Source organism: Stegostoma tigrinum, chromosome 27 (genome assembly GCF_030684315.1).
Source record: "Stegostoma tigrinum isolate sSteTig4 chromosome 27, sSteTig4.hap1, whole genome shotgun sequence".
Taxonomy (NCBI): Eukaryota; Metazoa; Chordata; class Chondrichthyes; order Orectolobiformes; family Stegostomatidae; genus Stegostoma; species Stegostoma tigrinum.
The window spans coordinates 45,445,508-45,463,971 of NC_081380.1; the positions used below are offsets into that span (position 1 = coordinate 45,445,508).

The 18,464-nt window shown below is 50.9% G+C and overlaps 1 protein-coding gene across 6 annotated transcripts in view; it reads left to right on the forward strand.

Annotated features, from left to right (window-relative positions):
* Positions 1-1,241: 1,241 nt before the first annotated feature.
* LOC125464396 (transient receptor potential cation channel subfamily V member 3-like) overlaps positions 1,242-18,464 on the forward strand; it is a 51,538-nt gene continuing 34,315 nt past the window's right edge. For 2 of the 6 annotated variants that reach the window (XM_059655425.1, XM_059655426.1), the window contains exons 1-5: positions 1,247-1,862; positions 5,411-5,559; positions 9,670-9,831; positions 15,281-15,385; positions 15,925-16,029. In XM_059655425.1, the coding sequence (XP_059511408.1) occupies positions 9,716-9,831; positions 15,281-15,385; positions 15,925-16,029 (326 nt within the window). In that variant the 5' untranslated portion in view covers positions 1,247-1,862; positions 5,411-5,559; positions 9,670-9,715. Of the gene's footprint in view, positions 1,863-5,410; positions 5,560-9,669; positions 9,832-15,280; positions 15,386-15,924; positions 16,030-16,725; positions 16,849-18,464 lie in introns of all 6 variants that reach the window. The other 4 variants (XM_059655427.1, XM_059655422.1, XM_059655424.1 and 1 more) reach the window with 4 other exon arrangements.

The window sequence follows — 18,464 nt, forward strand, 5'->3', positions numbered from 1 at the left end:
CTCCTTCGCCCCAAGGACTGCAGCTCCTTCGCCCCAGGGACTGCAGTTTCTTCGCCCCAGGGACTGCAGTTCCTTCGCCCTAAGGACTGCAGCTCCTTCGCCCCAGGGACTGCAGCTCCTTCACCCCAGGGACTGCAGCTCCTTCGCCCCAAGGACTGCAGCTCCTTCGCCCCAGGGACTGCAGCTCCGTCGCCCCAGGGACTGCAGCTCCTTCGCCCCAAGGACTGCAGCTCCTTCGCCCCAGGGACTGCAGCTCCTTCACCCCAGGGACTGCAGCAGTTCAAGAAGGCAGCTCACCACCACCTTCTCAAGGGGAAATTAGTGACGGGTAATAAATGCTGGCCCACATCTCAAGAATTAATGGATTAAAAATTGGAAAGGGAACAAGCTCTCAATATCTGATTGGATGGTCAATCAAATTGCCTTTTCATTCTGTCTCAAATACTTTATAATTAAGAGGTGGAAAGAAAACATACACACTGACTTTTAATGCCTCAACAGTTTTTCTCCCAGGTCTTGTCTGCAGTAGTGTGCTGGTAGATGAATTTTTAATTCCTGCAGGCTGTAGAACAATCTTGATTCTCTGTCCCTTCTGTTGCTAAAGACCCAGACTGCAGTATTGCCCAGTACAGCACCAGGTGAGGAAAGGTAGGCAGTTTTAGCCCTGTGTCAAATTACCTCCCTCTTGATACGGAGAAGTGCAGGTGACCATGTAGTTTCCTTTAATAAACATTGCCCACCATTCAGTGACTGAGGGAGTGAACCAGTTGCAATGACTGAAGGAGATTCACACACTCTACTTTCTAACTCACTCTCTTCGTAACTAACCCAGTTAGGTTGAAGCTCATATGAGTCAGGACTGAAATCAGTAACTTCTCACTCACTGATTAGTGTGGTGATTGGCCACTTCTTTATTTCCAACTAGCCACATCTGACTTAGGGTTAGACATAGACATTGTGCTGTGAATTGGCTTTGGCAAGTCCAAAGTGTGTGTGTGTGTATCAGTGTGTGTGTGTGCATGTCTGTGTACGGGTATGCGTCTGTGTGTGTGTGTCTGTGTGCGTTTGTGTGTGTGCGTGCATGCATGCATGTATGTGTGTGTGTGCGTGCATGCATGTATGTGTGTGTGTGTGCATGCATGTATGTGTGTGCGTGCATGCATGTATGTGTGTGTGTGTGCATGCATGCATGTATGTGTGTGTGTGTGTGCGTGTGTGTGTGCGAGTGTGCGTGTGTGTGTGTGTGTGTGTGTGTGTGCGCGCGCAGTGAGTCAGCTAAAAGCCTCAGGAAGCTAGCCATCTGGAGTAGGTAATGGAGATTGACCAGACAGGAGTGTGGACCTGGTGATGGGCTGCATTCAGTGATGTACCATGTGATAATCCCCATCCCACCCAGTTTAGAAACACAGTTACACTGAACACATTATAGTGACGGGAAAGATACTTGACTTGTTATTTCCACATCACGGGGAATTCAAGAAGTTTCCAAATAGTATTTTTGCAAACTGACTGCCTCTTTTGAAACAGCCCTAAGAGAGTATATGAACATGTAAAAGCTGGGAAATGCAAGAGTTAATTTATTTTTCTAAAAAACCACATCAGGTGAGAAATCAGATACCGGAATTGTGTGTTTCCTCTTCTCTCTCTCCTTCAACACAAAACACAGTCCCCAGTAACATGATGATAGAATACACAAATCTTTTGCATGACTTTTGTGAAGGCGATGACATTTAAGTGTGGTGAATTCATTGGCGACCTGATAACCCAGTAGGAAGTGCTTGATGACTTTTCCTACACCAGTGATGTATGTGGATGAAACAACGCTAGACATGAGGGCTGTGCCACAATTATAAAGATTTCTGGTAAGGGGATTACTGTTAACACTTCCTTACTCCTGACTGTGTCTGCCTGAACTGTTTTGTTACAAGTTCAGTCAAAGTAAATGATGCTGCAATATTAACATGCAGTCTGTCTTTATTTTCAATTCAGTCATGCTCAATTAAATACAAATCGATGCAAATGATTTAGTGTTTGTCAGCTGTGGCTGGCATTTACCCTTCAATAATATGCCCCTGATGGATTGCCACACTGTCAGAGGGTCAGTTCTGAGGGAGAACCGCACTGTCGGAGGGTCAGTGCTGAGGGAGAGGGCACTGTCCGAGGGTCAATGCAGGTCAGACTGGTAATTGTTGCCAGGAAACAGCATGAACAGCTGAAATGAGTCGACATTTCACTGAGTCACTCAGCAAGAGGGAGCCGGGCTCCCACCGCAGGAACACTTTGTGGTTTAACTTCTCTCTCACTCTCGTTTTGTCGTAATCTGGATCCTGGTGAGGGACACAATGCTGGTTTGCAGACAGCAGGAGTAAATGATATTGCTTGGTTCTTTGTGCATTTCTGACAGCTCATTGTTTAATGGCTTGCATCCTGCAAAACAGAATGAGAGAAAAATCTGGGGCAATAATTACTTGGAGAGACATAAACCAAAAACAGTATAATAAAATGTGAGGCTGGATGAACACAGCAGGCCAAGCAGCATCTCAGGAGCACAAAAGCTGACGTTTCGGGCCTAGACCCTTCATCAGAGAGCTAGGCCCGAAACGTCAGCTTTTGTGCTCCTGAGATGCTGCTTGGCCTGCTGTGTTCATCCAGCCTCACATTTTATTATCTTGGAATTCTCCAGCATCTGCAGTTCCCATTATCTCTGATACTATTTTAACCAAAAACAGTAAGTGCTTTATAGGAGCTAATTTAGTTGCAATCCTGCAGTGGGAGGTGATGGGATAGCTTTGTTGTCACTGTGATTTCTCTTTCTGGGATGCCAATGAGAATGTTAGCCAGTTAGCAAAAACCAGCATATTTGTTGCAAGCACATTAAATAACAAAATCATAATCTGGGATCGAACATTTTTATTCAATATACCAATAGCTTTGAACAAAGTGTTTCACTTCCTGAATTTGTTAGCCATACACTAGGGCTAAGGACTTGTTTCACTTCCCTCGCGATGTTCCATTTCCTCCATTACAAACCTCCTCTGAATGGCGCACTCTCTCCAACCTAAACACCTTCACCATTTTCAACCCCTTCTCAAATACACCTGCCCCACTCTCACCTCGCCCATTCCCTATCCTCTCCTTCACACGCCCTCCTTTTTTCACTCTCACCCTCTGCCCCTTACCCCAAGAAACTACGCAACGCACTAGCCCCACCCCTACAAAGGGAATGATGGGTCGTCAGGGTCTGGATACATGTCGTTCCACTGCAGAGATTTCAGAACCTGATCCACACTGACAATCCATTACTAAAGGAGCGCCACACTGTCAGAGGGTCAGCGCTGAGGGAGCGGGCACTGTCGGAGGGTCAGTGCTGAGGGAGCGCCATACTGTCACAGGGTCAGTGTTGAGGGAGCGCCGCACTGTCGGAGGGTCAGTGCTGAGGGAGCGCCACACTGTCAGAGGGTCAGCGCTGAGGGAGCGGGCACTGTCACAGGGTCAGTGCTGAGGGAGCGCCGCACTGTCGGAGGGTCAGTGCTGAGGGAGCGCCGCACTGTCAGAGGTTCAGTGCTGAGAGAACGCCGCACTGTCGCAGAGTCAGTGTTGACGGAGCACCGCACTGTCGGAGGGTCAGCGCTGAGGGAGTGGGCACAGTCAGAGGGTCAGTGCTGAGGGAATGCCACACTGTCAGAGAGTCAGTGCTGAGGGAGCGCCACACTGTCGCAGGGTCAGTGTTGAGGGAGTCGGCACTGTCGGACGGTCAGTGCCGAGGGAGTGCTGCACTGTCGGAGGGTCAGTGCTGAGGGAGCGCCGCACTGTCGGAGGGTCAGTGCTGGGGGAATGTTGTTGTCTTGTAATTGTCTGGACTAGAAAGGAACCAAGTAACCATGACTGATTTTTGTAAAAACTCATCTAGTTCACTCATGACATTTAGGTGTGGAAATCTGCCATCCTTACCCCATCAGGCCTACATGTGAGTTCAGACCCATCTCAAAGTGGCCCAATTCCCCAGTCTGACTCTTAATTTGAATACAGTGAGCGCTGGGGAATAAGTCCTGGCCCAGCCACTGCTACCCCGTTCTATCAATGAGTAACAAAAGGAATGCCACAGTGCTGGAGGAATCACCTTTCTGATCCCTGGATCCCGTTGGGGCTCGGCTGAAAAGATCTTGTGGCACCATTCACCAAGATCGTCTGCCTGGAGCATTGTCCATTACTTTCTGCCTCAACTAAAATCAGTACAACAGCTAGATTACTTGGTCATTGGCGTGTTGGAGGTTGTGGGATCTTGCTGTATGCCAATGGTGGGGATGTGGGTATCTCTGGCTGGAGCTGCATTTATTTCATTCCCAAACAGTGCTGGAGCCATTGGTGGTGTCGGGAGAGGCCCAGTGCTGTTAGAGAGGGACTTCTGGTCCTCCACTTCTCAACAATGGCCGCAGTTCACAAACCATTCGGACCAACCCTAGTTTGGTGGGGAAAGTCCAAAATGCTTTCAAAGGATGTTGCTGGGATTGGATAGTTTGAGTGATATGGAGAGCCTGGGACTTTCTTCCCTGGAGAGTTGGAGTTTGAGACGTGACCACATTGAGGTTTATAAAACGGTGAGGGGTTCCGATAAGGTGAACGGCAGGTGTCTTCTCCAGGGGAGGGGATTTCAAAACTGGGGGGGAGTATTTTTAAGGTGAGAGGAGAAAGGTTTAAAAAGGACATGAGTAGCAACTTTTTCATGCAGAGAGTGGAGGAAGTGGTCAATGTGGGGACACTAACATCATTTTAAAAAACATTTGGACAGGTCCATGAATGGGAAAGAGATAACAAAGTGTGTGGCTGGATGAACGCAGCAGGACAAGCAGCATCTCAGGAGCACAAAAGCTGATGTTTCAGGCCTGGACCCTTCATCAGAAAAGGGGGATGGGGAGAGGATTTTGAAATAAATAGGAAGAGAGGGGGAGGAGGACCGAAGATGGAGAGAGGAGAAGATAGGTGGTGAGTTGCAGTGGGAGAGAGATCCCCTGAGGTTGGTCCAGAGGGAGAAGGGTAACCTTCAGGTTCGGCTTCCTGGAAGAGGCTTCGCAGTGAGCTTAAAATTGTGATCCTGGAAAGGTTTGGAGGGATATGGCCCAGGAGCAAGTGGGACTAGTTTAGTTTGGGAACATGGCTAGCATAGCCTGGTTGGACTGAATGGTCTGTTTCCATGCTGTATGACTCTATCAATGTTCCTTGTTTATTAATCTGAAATCGCTGCTCGATCACTGGCAGATAATCTTAATCCACCTTAAAGCTCTGTCACAAAAATCTTTGGACAGAATGTTCCAGATCTTTCCACTGCTAAGTGTGTGCTTCCTTAAGAGGTTCTTGGTTGGTGGTGAGTTTCTTCACAGCTGGTTGCGTTTTTTTATTTCCCCATTTTCAGGTTTGATCGGGAGTTGACAGCAGCTGCTGTTTAGTTCAGTCTCAAGAAAGAGTGGGCCGTCTCCCAGACTGACTCTGAGATGGGAGAATCCCCACCAAGGAGCCGACTGGATGGGATCTGCTTTTTCCTGGAGTTTCAAGGAACAAGAGGTGCTCCTATTAAAACCTGTGGGAATTACAAGCCCAGAGCCAGGATGGGTAGATACCAGGAGCTGTTTATCCTGACTGGGAATGTAGGTCACTGATCACAGAGTCAGGGGAAGAGGTGAAGCATTTGGGATTGAGATGAGGAGGAATGTCTTCATTCTGAGGGTTGCGAGTCTTTAGAATTCTCTCCTTTGGGGGTTCTCGATGCTCCATTCTTGACGATATTCAAGAAAGATGCTGAGAAGTATTTTTGAGTTTTAAGCATGTCAGGGCTATGGGGATATTGTGTAAAGGTGTAACTCAGCTGTAAGACCATCACTGACCACTGAATAGCCTCATGTGTGCTATGTTTTTATGTCGTAGTCACTTAGAGATTGTTTGCCTGGAATGAAATGATGAGTTTGAATGTGTCAATCTGATTGAGTCGAGTTCCAGTGAGACTGAGGGGAAGGGTTTCCTCCTGGCTATGCCACATGGTGTGTTGCAGCTGATGGAGAGGGCTCACAATCTGTGTGTGTGTGAATTGTGAATGATATACTGAAGGGAGAAGCTCTAAACAAGGTGCGCTTCCAGGGTTGGGCATAGGCTCCTGGACGATCCTGTTGCTGCCCCCGAGGGGGCAGGTGTTAGCTTTGCCTCATGCAGTTGAGCAGCACGTTGAACCCCCCTTCACCAGGAGGAATGGCCACACTGTCCTGTCCCTCCAACAAGGAATCGGCACCAAAAACAGAAGTTGCTGGAAAAGCTCAGCAGGTCTGGCAGCATCTGCGGAGGAGAAAACAGAGTTAACATTTCGGGTCGGGTGACCCTTCCTCAGAACTGATGGTGGCTGGGAAAATGTCAGTTTATATGCAGAAAATAGAGATGCGGGTGGGGTAGGGTGTAAACAATAGGACACAGCCCAAAGAGAGAGAAAGACAGTTGGACAGACAAAGGAGTTGATAACAATCAGGCTGGGAGTGTGAATAGTTGTTAATGGGGACTATTAGTGACTAATAACAGGGGCTGTGTAATTGCAGGCTATGTGGTAACAACGCCTGGTGTATGGGGTGGGGGGCTGGAACATGGGAGAGTTTAGGCCCTAAAATTATTGAACTTAATATTGAGTCCGGAGGGTGTAGCGTCCCCAAGTGGAAAATGAGGTGTTGTTCCTCCAGCTTGCGTTGGGCTTCACTGGAAAGCTGCAGCAAATCACAGACAGAGGCATTGGCCAGGGAGCAGGGTAGTGCATTGAAATGGCAGGCAACTGGTAGTTTAGGGTCTTTTTTGCGAGCAGAACATAGATGTTCTGCGAAGCAGTCGCCAAGTCTACGCTTCGTTTCCCCAGTGTAAAGGAGACCACATTGTGAGCAGTAAATGCCGTAGACTAGATTTTGGGAAGTGCAGGTGAAGTTGTTGTTTCACTTGGAAGGTATGTTTGGGCCCTTGGATACTGGGGACGGAGGAGGTGAATGGGCAAGTGTTGCACCTCTGCCGGTTACAGGGGCAAGTGCCGTAGGGCTGTGGGGAGGTGTTGGGGGTGAAGGAAGTGTGGACCAGGGTATCCCAGAGGGAACAGTCCACGCAGAAGGCGGACAAGGGAGGGGAGGAGAATACGTGTCTGGTGGTGGCATCTTGCTGGAGGTGGCGGAAATGGCATCTGATGAACTTCTGGATGTGGATGTTGGTGGGATGGTAGGTGAGGATAAGGGGGACCCTATTGCTGTTGCAGGAGATCTCCTCCACAGATGCTGCCAAACCTGCTGAGCTTTTCCAGCAACTTTGTTTTTGTTCCTGATTTTCAGCATCCGCAGCTCTTTTGGTTCTTATTAAGGAATCAGCACCATTTGGCGGACAGAGCAGTGAGATGGAGGGAGATGGCTAACAGGCCACATCTTTTATTTTTCTAAACTTTTCAATTGTGGATGAAAATTGGAAAAAGGATATTGCTTTAAACCAAGGAAGATTTGTGAGGAAACATTGCAGGTTTGAAACAAATTTCTAGAACTTGCTGTGAGTAGTACTTACACAGATGCCTTGTTTAAGCAGAGTGGGAGGATCACTGTGCATGGCTTGGTGTTTGGGTCTATTTCGCCCAGAGACAGCCTTCTGACTGACTTATCAACCAGGGCCAGCGGCTCAGCATTGCTCACACAATGTGACTACAACTTTCTGTGCCCTGGGTGCATAGGTAAACTATACAACAACAGAATATCCCCAGATTCAAGCGGAGGCTTGGGGACTGCTTTGCAGAACACCTCCGCTCGCTTCGCAATAAACAAATGCACCTCCCAGTCGCGAACCATTTCCACTCCCCCTCCCATTCTTTAGATGACATGTCCATCATGAGCCTCCTGCAGTGCCACAATGATGCCACCCGAAGGTTGCAGGAACAGCAACTCATATTCCGCCTGGGAACCCTGCAGCCCAATGGTATCACTGTGGACTTCACCAGCTTCAAAATCTCCCCTTCCCCCACCGCATCCCAAAACCAGTCCAGCCTGTCTCTGCCTCCCTAATCTGTTCTTCCTCTCACCCATCCCTTCCTCCCACCTCAAGCTGCACCTCCATTTCCTACCTAGTAACCTCATCCCACCTCCTTGACCTGTCTGTCCTCCCTGGACTGACTTATCCCCTCCCTACCTATACTCTCCTCTCCATCTATCTTCTTTTCTCTCCATCTTCGGTCTGCCTCCCCCTCTCTCCCTATTTATTCCAGAACCCTCACCCCATCCCCCCCTCTGATGAAGGGTCTAGGCCCGAAACGTCAGCTTTTGTGCTCCTGAGATGCTGCTTGGCCTGCTGCGTTCATCCAGCCTCACATTTTATTATCTTGGATTCTCCAGCATCTGCAGTTCCCACTGTCTCTCTCTCTCTGTCCTTGCAGAGAAGTAACAAAAAAAATTGGAAGTTATCCAGCTATTCTCACTTATGCATGACTTATGAAGGGAGTTGATGGTTTAGTGGTATTATTGCTGCACTGTCAATCCAGAGACCCAACTAATGTTCTGGGAACCTGGGTACAATTCCTGTCACAAATTCAGTTAAACAAAATTAAGTCTAATGATGATCGTGAAACGATTGTCAAAACAATTCATTAGGTTCAGTAATGACCTTTAGGGAAGGAAATCTACCATTGTCACTTACACGTGACTCCAGACCCACAGCAATGTTGACTCTGAGCAATTAGGGAAGGGCAATAAAGGTTGGCCTGGCCAGTAACGCTCACATCCTGTGAATGAATAAGAGAATCTCTTTTTTTTAAACACAGAGCGTGGTTTGTGTGTGGAATGAACTTCGTGAGGAAGTGGTGGATGTGGGTTGTTTAAAAGACATTGGATAAGTACATGCATAGGAAAGGTTTGGAGGGACATGGGCTCAAACACAGACAGGGTGGGAGAGATAGTCAGAACTGCTGATGCTGGGGAATCAGAGATAATGGGGTGTAGAGCTGGGCGAACACAGCAGCCCAAGCAGCATCATTGGAGAAGGAAAGCTGACGTTTCAGGTCTGGACCCTTCTTGAGGGTGGGACTAGTTTAGTTTGGAAACACAGTTGGCATGGGCCGGTTGAACTGAAGGGACTGTTTTCATGCTGTATGACTCTATAAATATATAGAAGCTGCTCCTCCTGACCAGTGACCAAGGGACTGCACAAAACGAGTTGCTACTCTGACTGCCTTGAAAGAAAACCGAAAGGATTTTGAAACGAGATCAGAGAGCATGTCTGGCAGCAAAGGATAGCACAATCCTGTGGTCTGCTGTGATGGGTGTTCCTCAGGCATTTTTACTCTCCACCCATGATGTCAATGTTTTTTATATCTCTGTGTCTGCCTGCATGATTGTCACAGTTGAAGAAAGGCTGGAATTTCGTTAGAAAATTGATTATTCATATTTTTTTCACCAGTGGTTAGAATGGATTGATTTGTGACAAACAATGGCTTCTTTTGATTCTATTTGAATTGGTTTATTATTGTACATGTACCTAGGTACAGTGAAAAGTTTGTCCAATGGGTCTTGATTGGGGTGGGAGGGGTGGTGATGGTATTAACCCTGCCCTTGGGGCAACTTGTCAGGGGTTGTAGCTCGAGCTGGGCATTAGAAATTTCTGATCAATGCCTTCTCCCTACTGCAGGTTCTGGGGGAAAGAGCAACTGAACTGATCCACGTTGGTGTCAAGAATGAGTGACAGGGCGGATAATGTCAGCATGACAGAGGATTCCTGGGAACTCCCTAACGATATCTATGTTAACATGATCAGGAAATCCAACGAAGCTGAGGCTGAGAAGCAGGATGGGTAAGCGGTCTGATCTGTGTGATTATGGTTTGAGATGGAGTGGGCTGTCTCAGTGCAACACCATTAACTACGTTGTGTCAAACTCTGGAATGCTCCCCTCCCTCCTGTTCCCCAAAACTCTCCCTGCTCTTTTCCCTTCCATGACGGTGCTCCTTAAAATGTATTATTTTGAGTGATCCTTTAGCCTGAGAACCTTCTTCTAAAGCATGTTTCGACAGGGACTTTAATGAACTCAGGCCAATGAACTCAGAGTGCTTTACAGCTTAGGAAGTAGTTTTTACAGTGTAACCAATAAAGGAAATGTAGCGATGAAGCGACTCACAGCAAGGTCTCACAAACAGCGATATTTTAATGCTGGGGGGTCATTTATTGGTGTTGGGACTCCAGGGACTGGAGCAGGTTACTGAAATTCCAACACACACAATTGCTGGAAGTCAGCTCCCCCCCCAAAAAGCAAAAGGAGTCCAGAGATTGAGATTTTAACACTTTTATTGGGAAAATATTATCTGTTGTTCAAAATCTCAGCACACCTACAGTACAATCCAAGATAACCATTTAATACAGTCCAATAAAATGAAGGACAGCCACATGATGTAATGCATCAGAAATTGGGACTGATATGTGATACAGTTCAACAGGATGTACAAAAAGTACAGAGCATATTTAAATAGGAAGATGGATTGACCGATGGTAAAGTCTAACAGCAGGTAGGTGAACCAGAGCAGATACTCAAGCAGCACGTACCCAAACCATATGTTATAATCGAATACAATGTACATGAGCCAAGTGCCAAACCTCTCCAGGCAATACAAAGCCCTGGCGGTGTAGTCAGATACAATATAGGTCAGGCACAACAGGTAATCCTTCAGAACGTACATCTGCCAACTGAAATAGTCATCCAGGAGGTACGAGAGATAAAGCACCCACTCTTCACTGAGGTACCAGAGGCTGATGCTGATGTTCTTCATCATGTACAGGAGCCAGATTATGTACTGTAAGTCAGCCATATACCACCAGGTTGTATGGATGGGGACGATGTAAGATATCCACTTGGCGTGACCCAGCAAGCCCTGGGTCAGGCTGACGGCGAGGTCCAGCATGCAGTAAGACACATACAGAGTGCAGTTGAGAATGGTGTAGCTGAACAGGAGGGAGTAATCTCTTATAATGTAAGCCTGCCACCTGATATAATCCGTCCAGGTGTACACCAGCCACAGGCTGCTCCTGGATTTAAAGTAGGCTGACCACAAGGAGAAACTGGACAGAACATGGGAGAGCCACCTGAAATAGTCGTAGAGCACATAGAGGAACCAGTTGGTCTGGTCTGACAAGCTGTACAGGAGCCACAGGTTAGTGTCCAGGATGATGTAAGACACCCACAGGATAAGCCTCCAAGTGGTGTGCATGATCCACAAACACATCACATTGTCCAACAGATTGAATACGACCCAGGCCAAGTGGTTCAACAGGCCGTTGGAGATCCACATGCTGTACTCAAGCGTCGTGCAAGAGAGCCAGATGGTATATTCCAGCAGGAGGTGGGACAAGCTGATGGTACATTCCAGAAGGAAGCCTGACAGTGACATCACGCCGACATGCTAAGTTACAAAATGAGCGTCCATCTCTCCGAGCGGTTGGGGGATGGAGGAGGGAGCAGGGTGACTGTCACTGGGAGGGGTAACAGTTCAAACATTGCGCAGAGGTTGTAAGGGGTTAAAACGATTCGGCACTCAGCCTCCTTCCTTCAGTTCTTCCTAGAACCATGCAGCAACACCATGTCAGTGAGAGAGACCTTGGGTCAGTGCCCTGTCCCCCCTCCCTCCCCCAGGCCTCATCATTGTGAACCTCTCTCTCCTTCATGTCATTGACAATTCAGCTCTGAGTCAACAATAGGACAGCTAGCCAATCAGTTCGGCTGCAGGAGGGAACATGGGAACAGATCTACTCCTCATGGCGACAGAGTTGGTGTCCTTCTCGCCTGTGGCTAGCTGGGTAAAGCTCTGCTCCATCCACATGCCCACAGCAATGCCAGCCCCTGAGCCATCACTGCAGGAATCCCTGTGTCATCTCACATCGGAACACCTCTCTGAGGATCAGCTGTAAATGTGCTCCTCTCGCTGTTCAGTGCCAGGTTAGTCTCACTGAACTGCACCGCAGAAACAGATTAAACTCCGGCTTACAGCAAACAATTCGGCTATTTTGTCCGAATGGTTAATGCTGCAGGAGGGTCCTATTTGACTATTTGAGGGTCCTTACCCTCAAATAAAAGCACAGCACTGTAGATGTTCAAAATGTGAAACAAACAGACAGAGTGCTGGAGAAACTCAGCAGGAGAGGCAGCGTGTGCGCAGGGAGAAACAAAATATGATGGGAATCTTCTTCAGGACTGAAATGTGTTGGAAAATAAGTTAATTTTATACTCTACTATTTGTACATTCAAGTAGTGCGGCACTCCCTCAGCACTGACCCTCCGACAGTGCGGCACTCCCTCAGCACTGACCGTCCGACAGTGCGGCACTCCCTCAGCACTGACCCTCCTACAGTGCGGCACTCCCTCAGCACTGACCCTCCAACAGTGCGACACTCCCTCAGCACTGACCCTCCAACTGTGCGGCGCTCCCTCAGCACTGACCCTCCGACAGTGCCCACTCCCTCAGCACTGACCCTCCGACAGTGCCCGCTCCCACAGCACTGACCCTCCAACAGTGCGGCACTCCATCAGCACTGACCCTCCGACAGTGCCCACTCCCTCAGCACTGACCCTCCGACAGTGCGGCGCTCCCTCAACACTGACCCTCCGACAGTGCGACACTCCCTCAGCACTGACCCTCCGACAGTGCGGCGCTCCCTCAGCGCTGACCCTCCGACAGTGTGGCGCTCCCTCAGCACTGACCCTCTGACAGTGCAGCGCTCCCTCAGCGCTGACCCTCCGACAGTGCGGCGCTCCCTCAGCACTGACCCTCTGACAGTGCAGCGCTCCCTCAGCGCTGACCCTCCGACAGTGCGGCGCTCCCTCAGCACTGACCCTCTGACAGTGCAGCGCTCCCTCAGCAGTGTGAGGTGAGTATCAGCTTGAATTGTGTGTTCGAATCTCTAGGCTGGGATGTGACCCAGAGGTGGGTGAGTTTGAGGTGCGTGTTACACACTGGGCTGCAGTTGGCGGTGAGTGTGACTAAACCTGTTGGTTGTCTGAATATTGTCTGTGTGGAATGGCTGGTTCCAGTGTGGTTGAGACTGTCCTCCTAAGAAACAGCGGAGAGCTGTATAGAAGTTGTTTTGGGGAAGAATTCCCCTGGTAGAAGTTGCAAATAAAAGCCTGAAGATTGCCATGGAGAATATCTGACAGTGAGTGGCCTTGTGAAACCTCAATGAGAATCTCGACTCGATTGTGATGGCCTGTTGCATCATGTTTGTGACAACATAGATGTTTAATTATTGTGTCACCAGTGTAGAATGGTGGAAATCCCCTGTGTTCTGACACTGTCGTTGTGGGATGAGGCCAGACCTCCAGGTCGACATGGGCTCCCAGTGCATGGTCGAGGCTGACAACCCACATCACGCTCCTCACGCCAAGCCTACGCTCTATTCTAAGTTCAGCTGCTTCCCCACAGCCTTCGTCGCTGAGCTGAGGGAAGATTGGAAAGCCCAGGCCTTTCTAAACCTTCTCAAGGACAGACCAAGATGCCTGTGCTCTCACTGAGCAACACTAACAGGTTCCAGTTTCCAGCTGCCAGCCGAGTTCACAGCCCCATCTCCCCGTCCGCCCCCTCGCCGCCCCCACCTCCTCTCCAAACTGGCCAATCTGCGATTTACCTCCAAATCTTCGGGTGTAGTCAGATTGAGGAACTGTGGGGGTCATCGCAGGTGATCCCTATTCCCGAGGCTGCCCAACATGTATGGGGGGCGGGGGTTTCTGCTTCTCTCTCATGCACCCTGGGGGGTAGGATGTAGGACATTTCAGACACATCACCTCACAGTTACACTGTATGTATCAAGGTCAGGAGCAAAATAAAACCATGCCAGAGAAATGCACTGGGCATCGAGGTGAGTAATTGATGAAAATGAGTACCAAGCAGCAGGAGAAACTCAGAACACCTTTATTTTGTTTGAACATCTTCATTTAAACACGTTGAGCAGAGACAGAGAGGAACAGATGGGATCCCAGGCTTGATCACCAGAGAGGAGTCAGGCGCAGCGTCGAGGAAGGGCTGTCTTTAATGAACAGAACTTTTAGTTCACTGCACCCCCCCCCACAACCCCTGACGGTGCAAACACTCTAAGCTGGAATTCCCAGGAAAACTGGGTGGCCGTTCAGCCTGCTCTCCTCCTCTCCCAACCTGCATTGTGGGGACGACTGGGAGGTGGGAGGGGGACAAATGGTTCGGTGTCAGCCACTCCTACAGAACCATCCCCCCTCCCAATTCACCCAGTTACCACCCCAGGCAATCGGGCAGTTCAGCCACCCGCACCCCCGTCACTCACACTCACCCCCACTCACCCCCGTCGCTCACACTCACCCCCCTGCACCCCCGTCACTCACACTCACCCCTCCACACCCCTGACACTCACACTCACCACCATTCACCTCCATTACTCACACTCACCTCCATCATTCACACTCACCCCTGTTACTCACACTCACCCCTGTCACTCACACTCACCCCCGTCACTCACACTCACCCCTGTTACTCACACACTCGCTCTGTTACTCCTCTAAGAGTGAAACGTGCGAAGGTTCCAAAGATGAGAACAGCACAAGCTGGACCCACGTCAGTCACTGGGCACTGGGTCAGTCCACCCACGAGCACATGCTCTACCTGTCTAACTGTCTCTGTCTGTCTCTGCCTGTCTGTCTCCGCCTGTCTGTCTGTCTCTGCCTGCATGCCTGTCTGTCTCCACCTGTCTCTGCCTGCCTGTCTCCGCCTGTCTGTCTGTCTCTGCCTGCCTGCCTGTGTCCGCCTGTCTGTCTGTCTCTGTCTGTCTCCGCCTGTCTGTCTGTCTCTCTCTCTGTCTGTCTGCCTCTGTCTGTCTGTTTGTCGTGTCTGTCTCGGTCTCCGTCTATCTGTCTGCCCGTGTCTGTCTCTGTCTGTCTCTGCCTGCCTGCCTGTCTGTTTGTCCGTGTCTGTCTCTGTCTGTCTGTCTGCCCGTGTCTGTCTCTGTCTGTCTGTCTGCCCGTGTCGGTCTCTGTCTGTCTGTCTCTGTCTGTCTGTCTGCCAGTGTCTGTCTCTGTCTGTCTGTCTGTCTCTGTCTGTCTGTCCGTGTCAGTCTGTGTCTCTGTCTGTCTGACTGCCTGTGTCTGTGTCTGTCTGTCTGTCTCTGTTTGTCTGACTGTTCTCTGTCTGTTTGTCTGTCTGTGTCTGTCTGTCTCTATCTGTCTGTCCATCTACAATATGTCTCCCAGCTCCTCAGTATCACTCATTTCTCTCTCTGTTTGATTTCTTACATTTAGTCTGAGCAGTTCCCCTGATTATCCCGAAAGCTTTGATGAGACTCTCACACCAGACAACAAGATTGAAGCTTCTCCAGTTTGGATGGATGTGTCCCGTAGTGTCAGGTATTCACTTTGTCCCAGTTCTCCGCCCTCAGTTTTCCCTCTCTTCCCACAAGTTTGCTTTAGCCGTGCCTTTGTTCTCCCTGTCTCCCAGTCCTCTCCTTATCTCCCCCGTCCTCTCCCTCTCTCCCCCGTCCTCTCCCCATCTCCTCCATCCTCTCCCCATCTGCACTGTCTCTGTCTGTCTGTGACTGTCTGACTCTGTCTGTCTGATTGTCTCTGTCTGTCTGTGTCAGTTTTCTGTCTGTCTGTCACTGTCTGTCTGTCTGCCTGTCTTTTTTTTGTCCGTCTGTCTCTGTCCGTCTCTCTGTCTGACTGTCTGTCTCTTTTTGTCTGTCTGTCTCTGTGCGTCTCTCTGTCTGACTGTCTGTCTGTCTGTGTCTATCTGTCCCTGTCTGTCTGTCTGTCTCTGTTTGTCTGACTGTTCTCTGTCTGTCTGTCTGTCTGTGTCTGTCTGTCTCTATCTGTCTGTCCATCTACAATATGTCTCCCTGCTCCTCAGTATCACTCATTTCTCTCTCTGTTTGATTTCTTACATTTAGTCTGAGCAGTTCCCCTGATTATCCCGAAAGCTTTGATGAGACTCTCACACCAGACAACAAGATTGAAGCTTCTCCAGTTTGGATGGATGTGTCCCGTAGTGTCAGGTATTCACTTTGTCCCAGTTCTCCGCCCTCAGTTTTCCCTCTCTTCCCACAAGTTTGCTTTAGCCGTGCCTTTGTTCTCGCTGTCTCCCAGTCCTCTCCCTATCACTCAGTCCCCTCCCTATCTCCCCCGTCCCCTCCCTATCTCTCCCATCCTCTCCCTATCTCTCCCATCTTCTCCCTGTCACCCAGTCCTCTCCCTATCTTTCCCGTCCTCTCCCTATCTCCCCCGTCCTCTCCCTATCTCTCCCGTCCTCTCCCTGTCACCCAGTCCTCTCCCTATCTCCCCCGTCCTCTCCCTATCTCTCCCGTCCTCTCCCTGTCACCCAGTCCTCTCCCTATCTCCCGACTCCTCTCCCCATCATCCCAGTCCTCTCCCTATCTCTCCCGTCCTCTCCCTGTCACCCAGCCCTCTCCCTATCTCCCAACTCCTCTCCCCAACATCCCAGTCCTCTCCCTATCTCTCCCGTCCTCTTCCCATCATCCCAGTCCTCTCCCTATCTCTCCCGTCCTCTTCCCATCATCCCAGTCCTCTCCCTATCTCCCGACTCCTCTCCCCATCATCCCAGTCCTCTCCCTTGCCCTTCAGTTGTACCTCCCTCCTCCCTGTGGCTGTATCAGTCAGTGTGTGGATGGGCTTCAGCCCACTCACTGCTGCTGTTTGTGTAGGTGAAGTGTTCTCCTTTTCTGTTTTCACAGATGCACCAGTCCCCAAGGAACCCTGTCTCGGTGCCCGTGGATCTTTGTTCCTGCACCACCTACGGTCCTCCGAGACCTGCCCCCAGCTGGTACCCAGAGACCGAGGGTCAAGCGCAGTCCCAGGTCTGAGCCTCAGCATCGCGCTGGTGTATTGACCCAATGGCTGGGGTTATATTCAGTACTGGCCCTGTGGTGGCCACTCTCTCGGTGGACTGTAGTGGCTCAGGAAGGAGGATCAAGACCACCTTCTCCAACGATGGGCATTCTGCCACAGACCTGCCCCCTGGTGTTACGTTTCTCACCCTCATGTTTGAATCCCTCTGGGACCTTACCCGTCCCCATTTCTATAATCTCCTACAACCCTTCTCCCCCAACCCAGCCCCTCGCCCAGCTCCCCCACCCCTGCTCTCCACCAAATCTGCCGTTTAGTGTGAACCACCCCCCCCTCACATCACCCCCCACCTCACATCGCCACCCCCCTCCCTCACATCACCCCCTCACATCGCCACCCCCCTCACATCGCCACCCCCCTCCCTCACATCACCCCCTCTCACATCGCCAGCCCCCTCCCTCACATCACCCCCTCCCTCACATCGCCCCCTCCCTCACATCGCCACTCCCCTCCCTCACATCGCCACTCCCCTCCCTCACATCACCCCGCCTCACATCGCCACCCCCCTCCCTCACATCGCCACCCCTCACCTTCACATCACCCCCCACCCTCACATCACATCGCCGCCCCCCAACATTGCCCCCTACCCCGCATCACCCACCTCCATCACATTGCACCCCCCCACCCTCACATTGCCCCCCCTCACGTTGCCTCCTCCCTCGCATCACATACCCCCCCCGACACCTTTACATCGCCCCACTTCACATCATCCCGCACTCCTCATATCACCGCTGCAGCACCTCCCCTCCCCTCACATTCCCCGCCCTCACACCTTCACATCGCACCCCCCCCCCGACATCGCCGCCCACTCCTCACATCACCGGTCCCTTGCATCACCCTCCTCCCTCACATCGCACCCCCCTCACATTTCCCCCCGACATCACCCCCCGTCATATCACACCCTCTCAAATCGCCACCCCTCACCTTCACATCACCCCCCACCCTCACATCGCCGCTCCACCCTCACATCACCCCCCTCGCATCCCCCCTTACATCACCCCTCTCCCCTCACATTAGCCCCTCCCCCACATCGCCCCCCCCACCCTCATATCATCGCCATCTCACATCACTGTCCTTCCTCACATCGCACCCAACCACCCTCACATCACCCTCCCTCACATCACCCTCCCTCACATCACCCTCCCTCACATTCCTCCCCTCCACATCACCCCCCCCAGCCCTCTCATCACTGCCCCCACCCTCACATCACCCCCCCCAGCCCTCTCATCACTGCCCCCACCCTCACATCACACCCCTCCCTCACATCACTCTCCCTCACATTGCTCCCCCCCACATCACCCTCCCCAGCCCTCTCATCACCCCCCACTCCCTCACATCACCCCCTGAAACATCACCCCCTCCCTTCACATTGTCCCCCCTCACATTGCCCCCTCCCTTGCATCACCCCCTCCCTCATATCGCCCCCCCAACCCTCACATCGTCCCCCCTCCCCTCACATCACCCCCTCCCCTCACATCGCCCCCCCCCACATTGCCCCCTACCCCACATCACCCACCTCCATCACATCGCAACCCCCACCCTCACATTGCCCCCCCTCACATTGCCT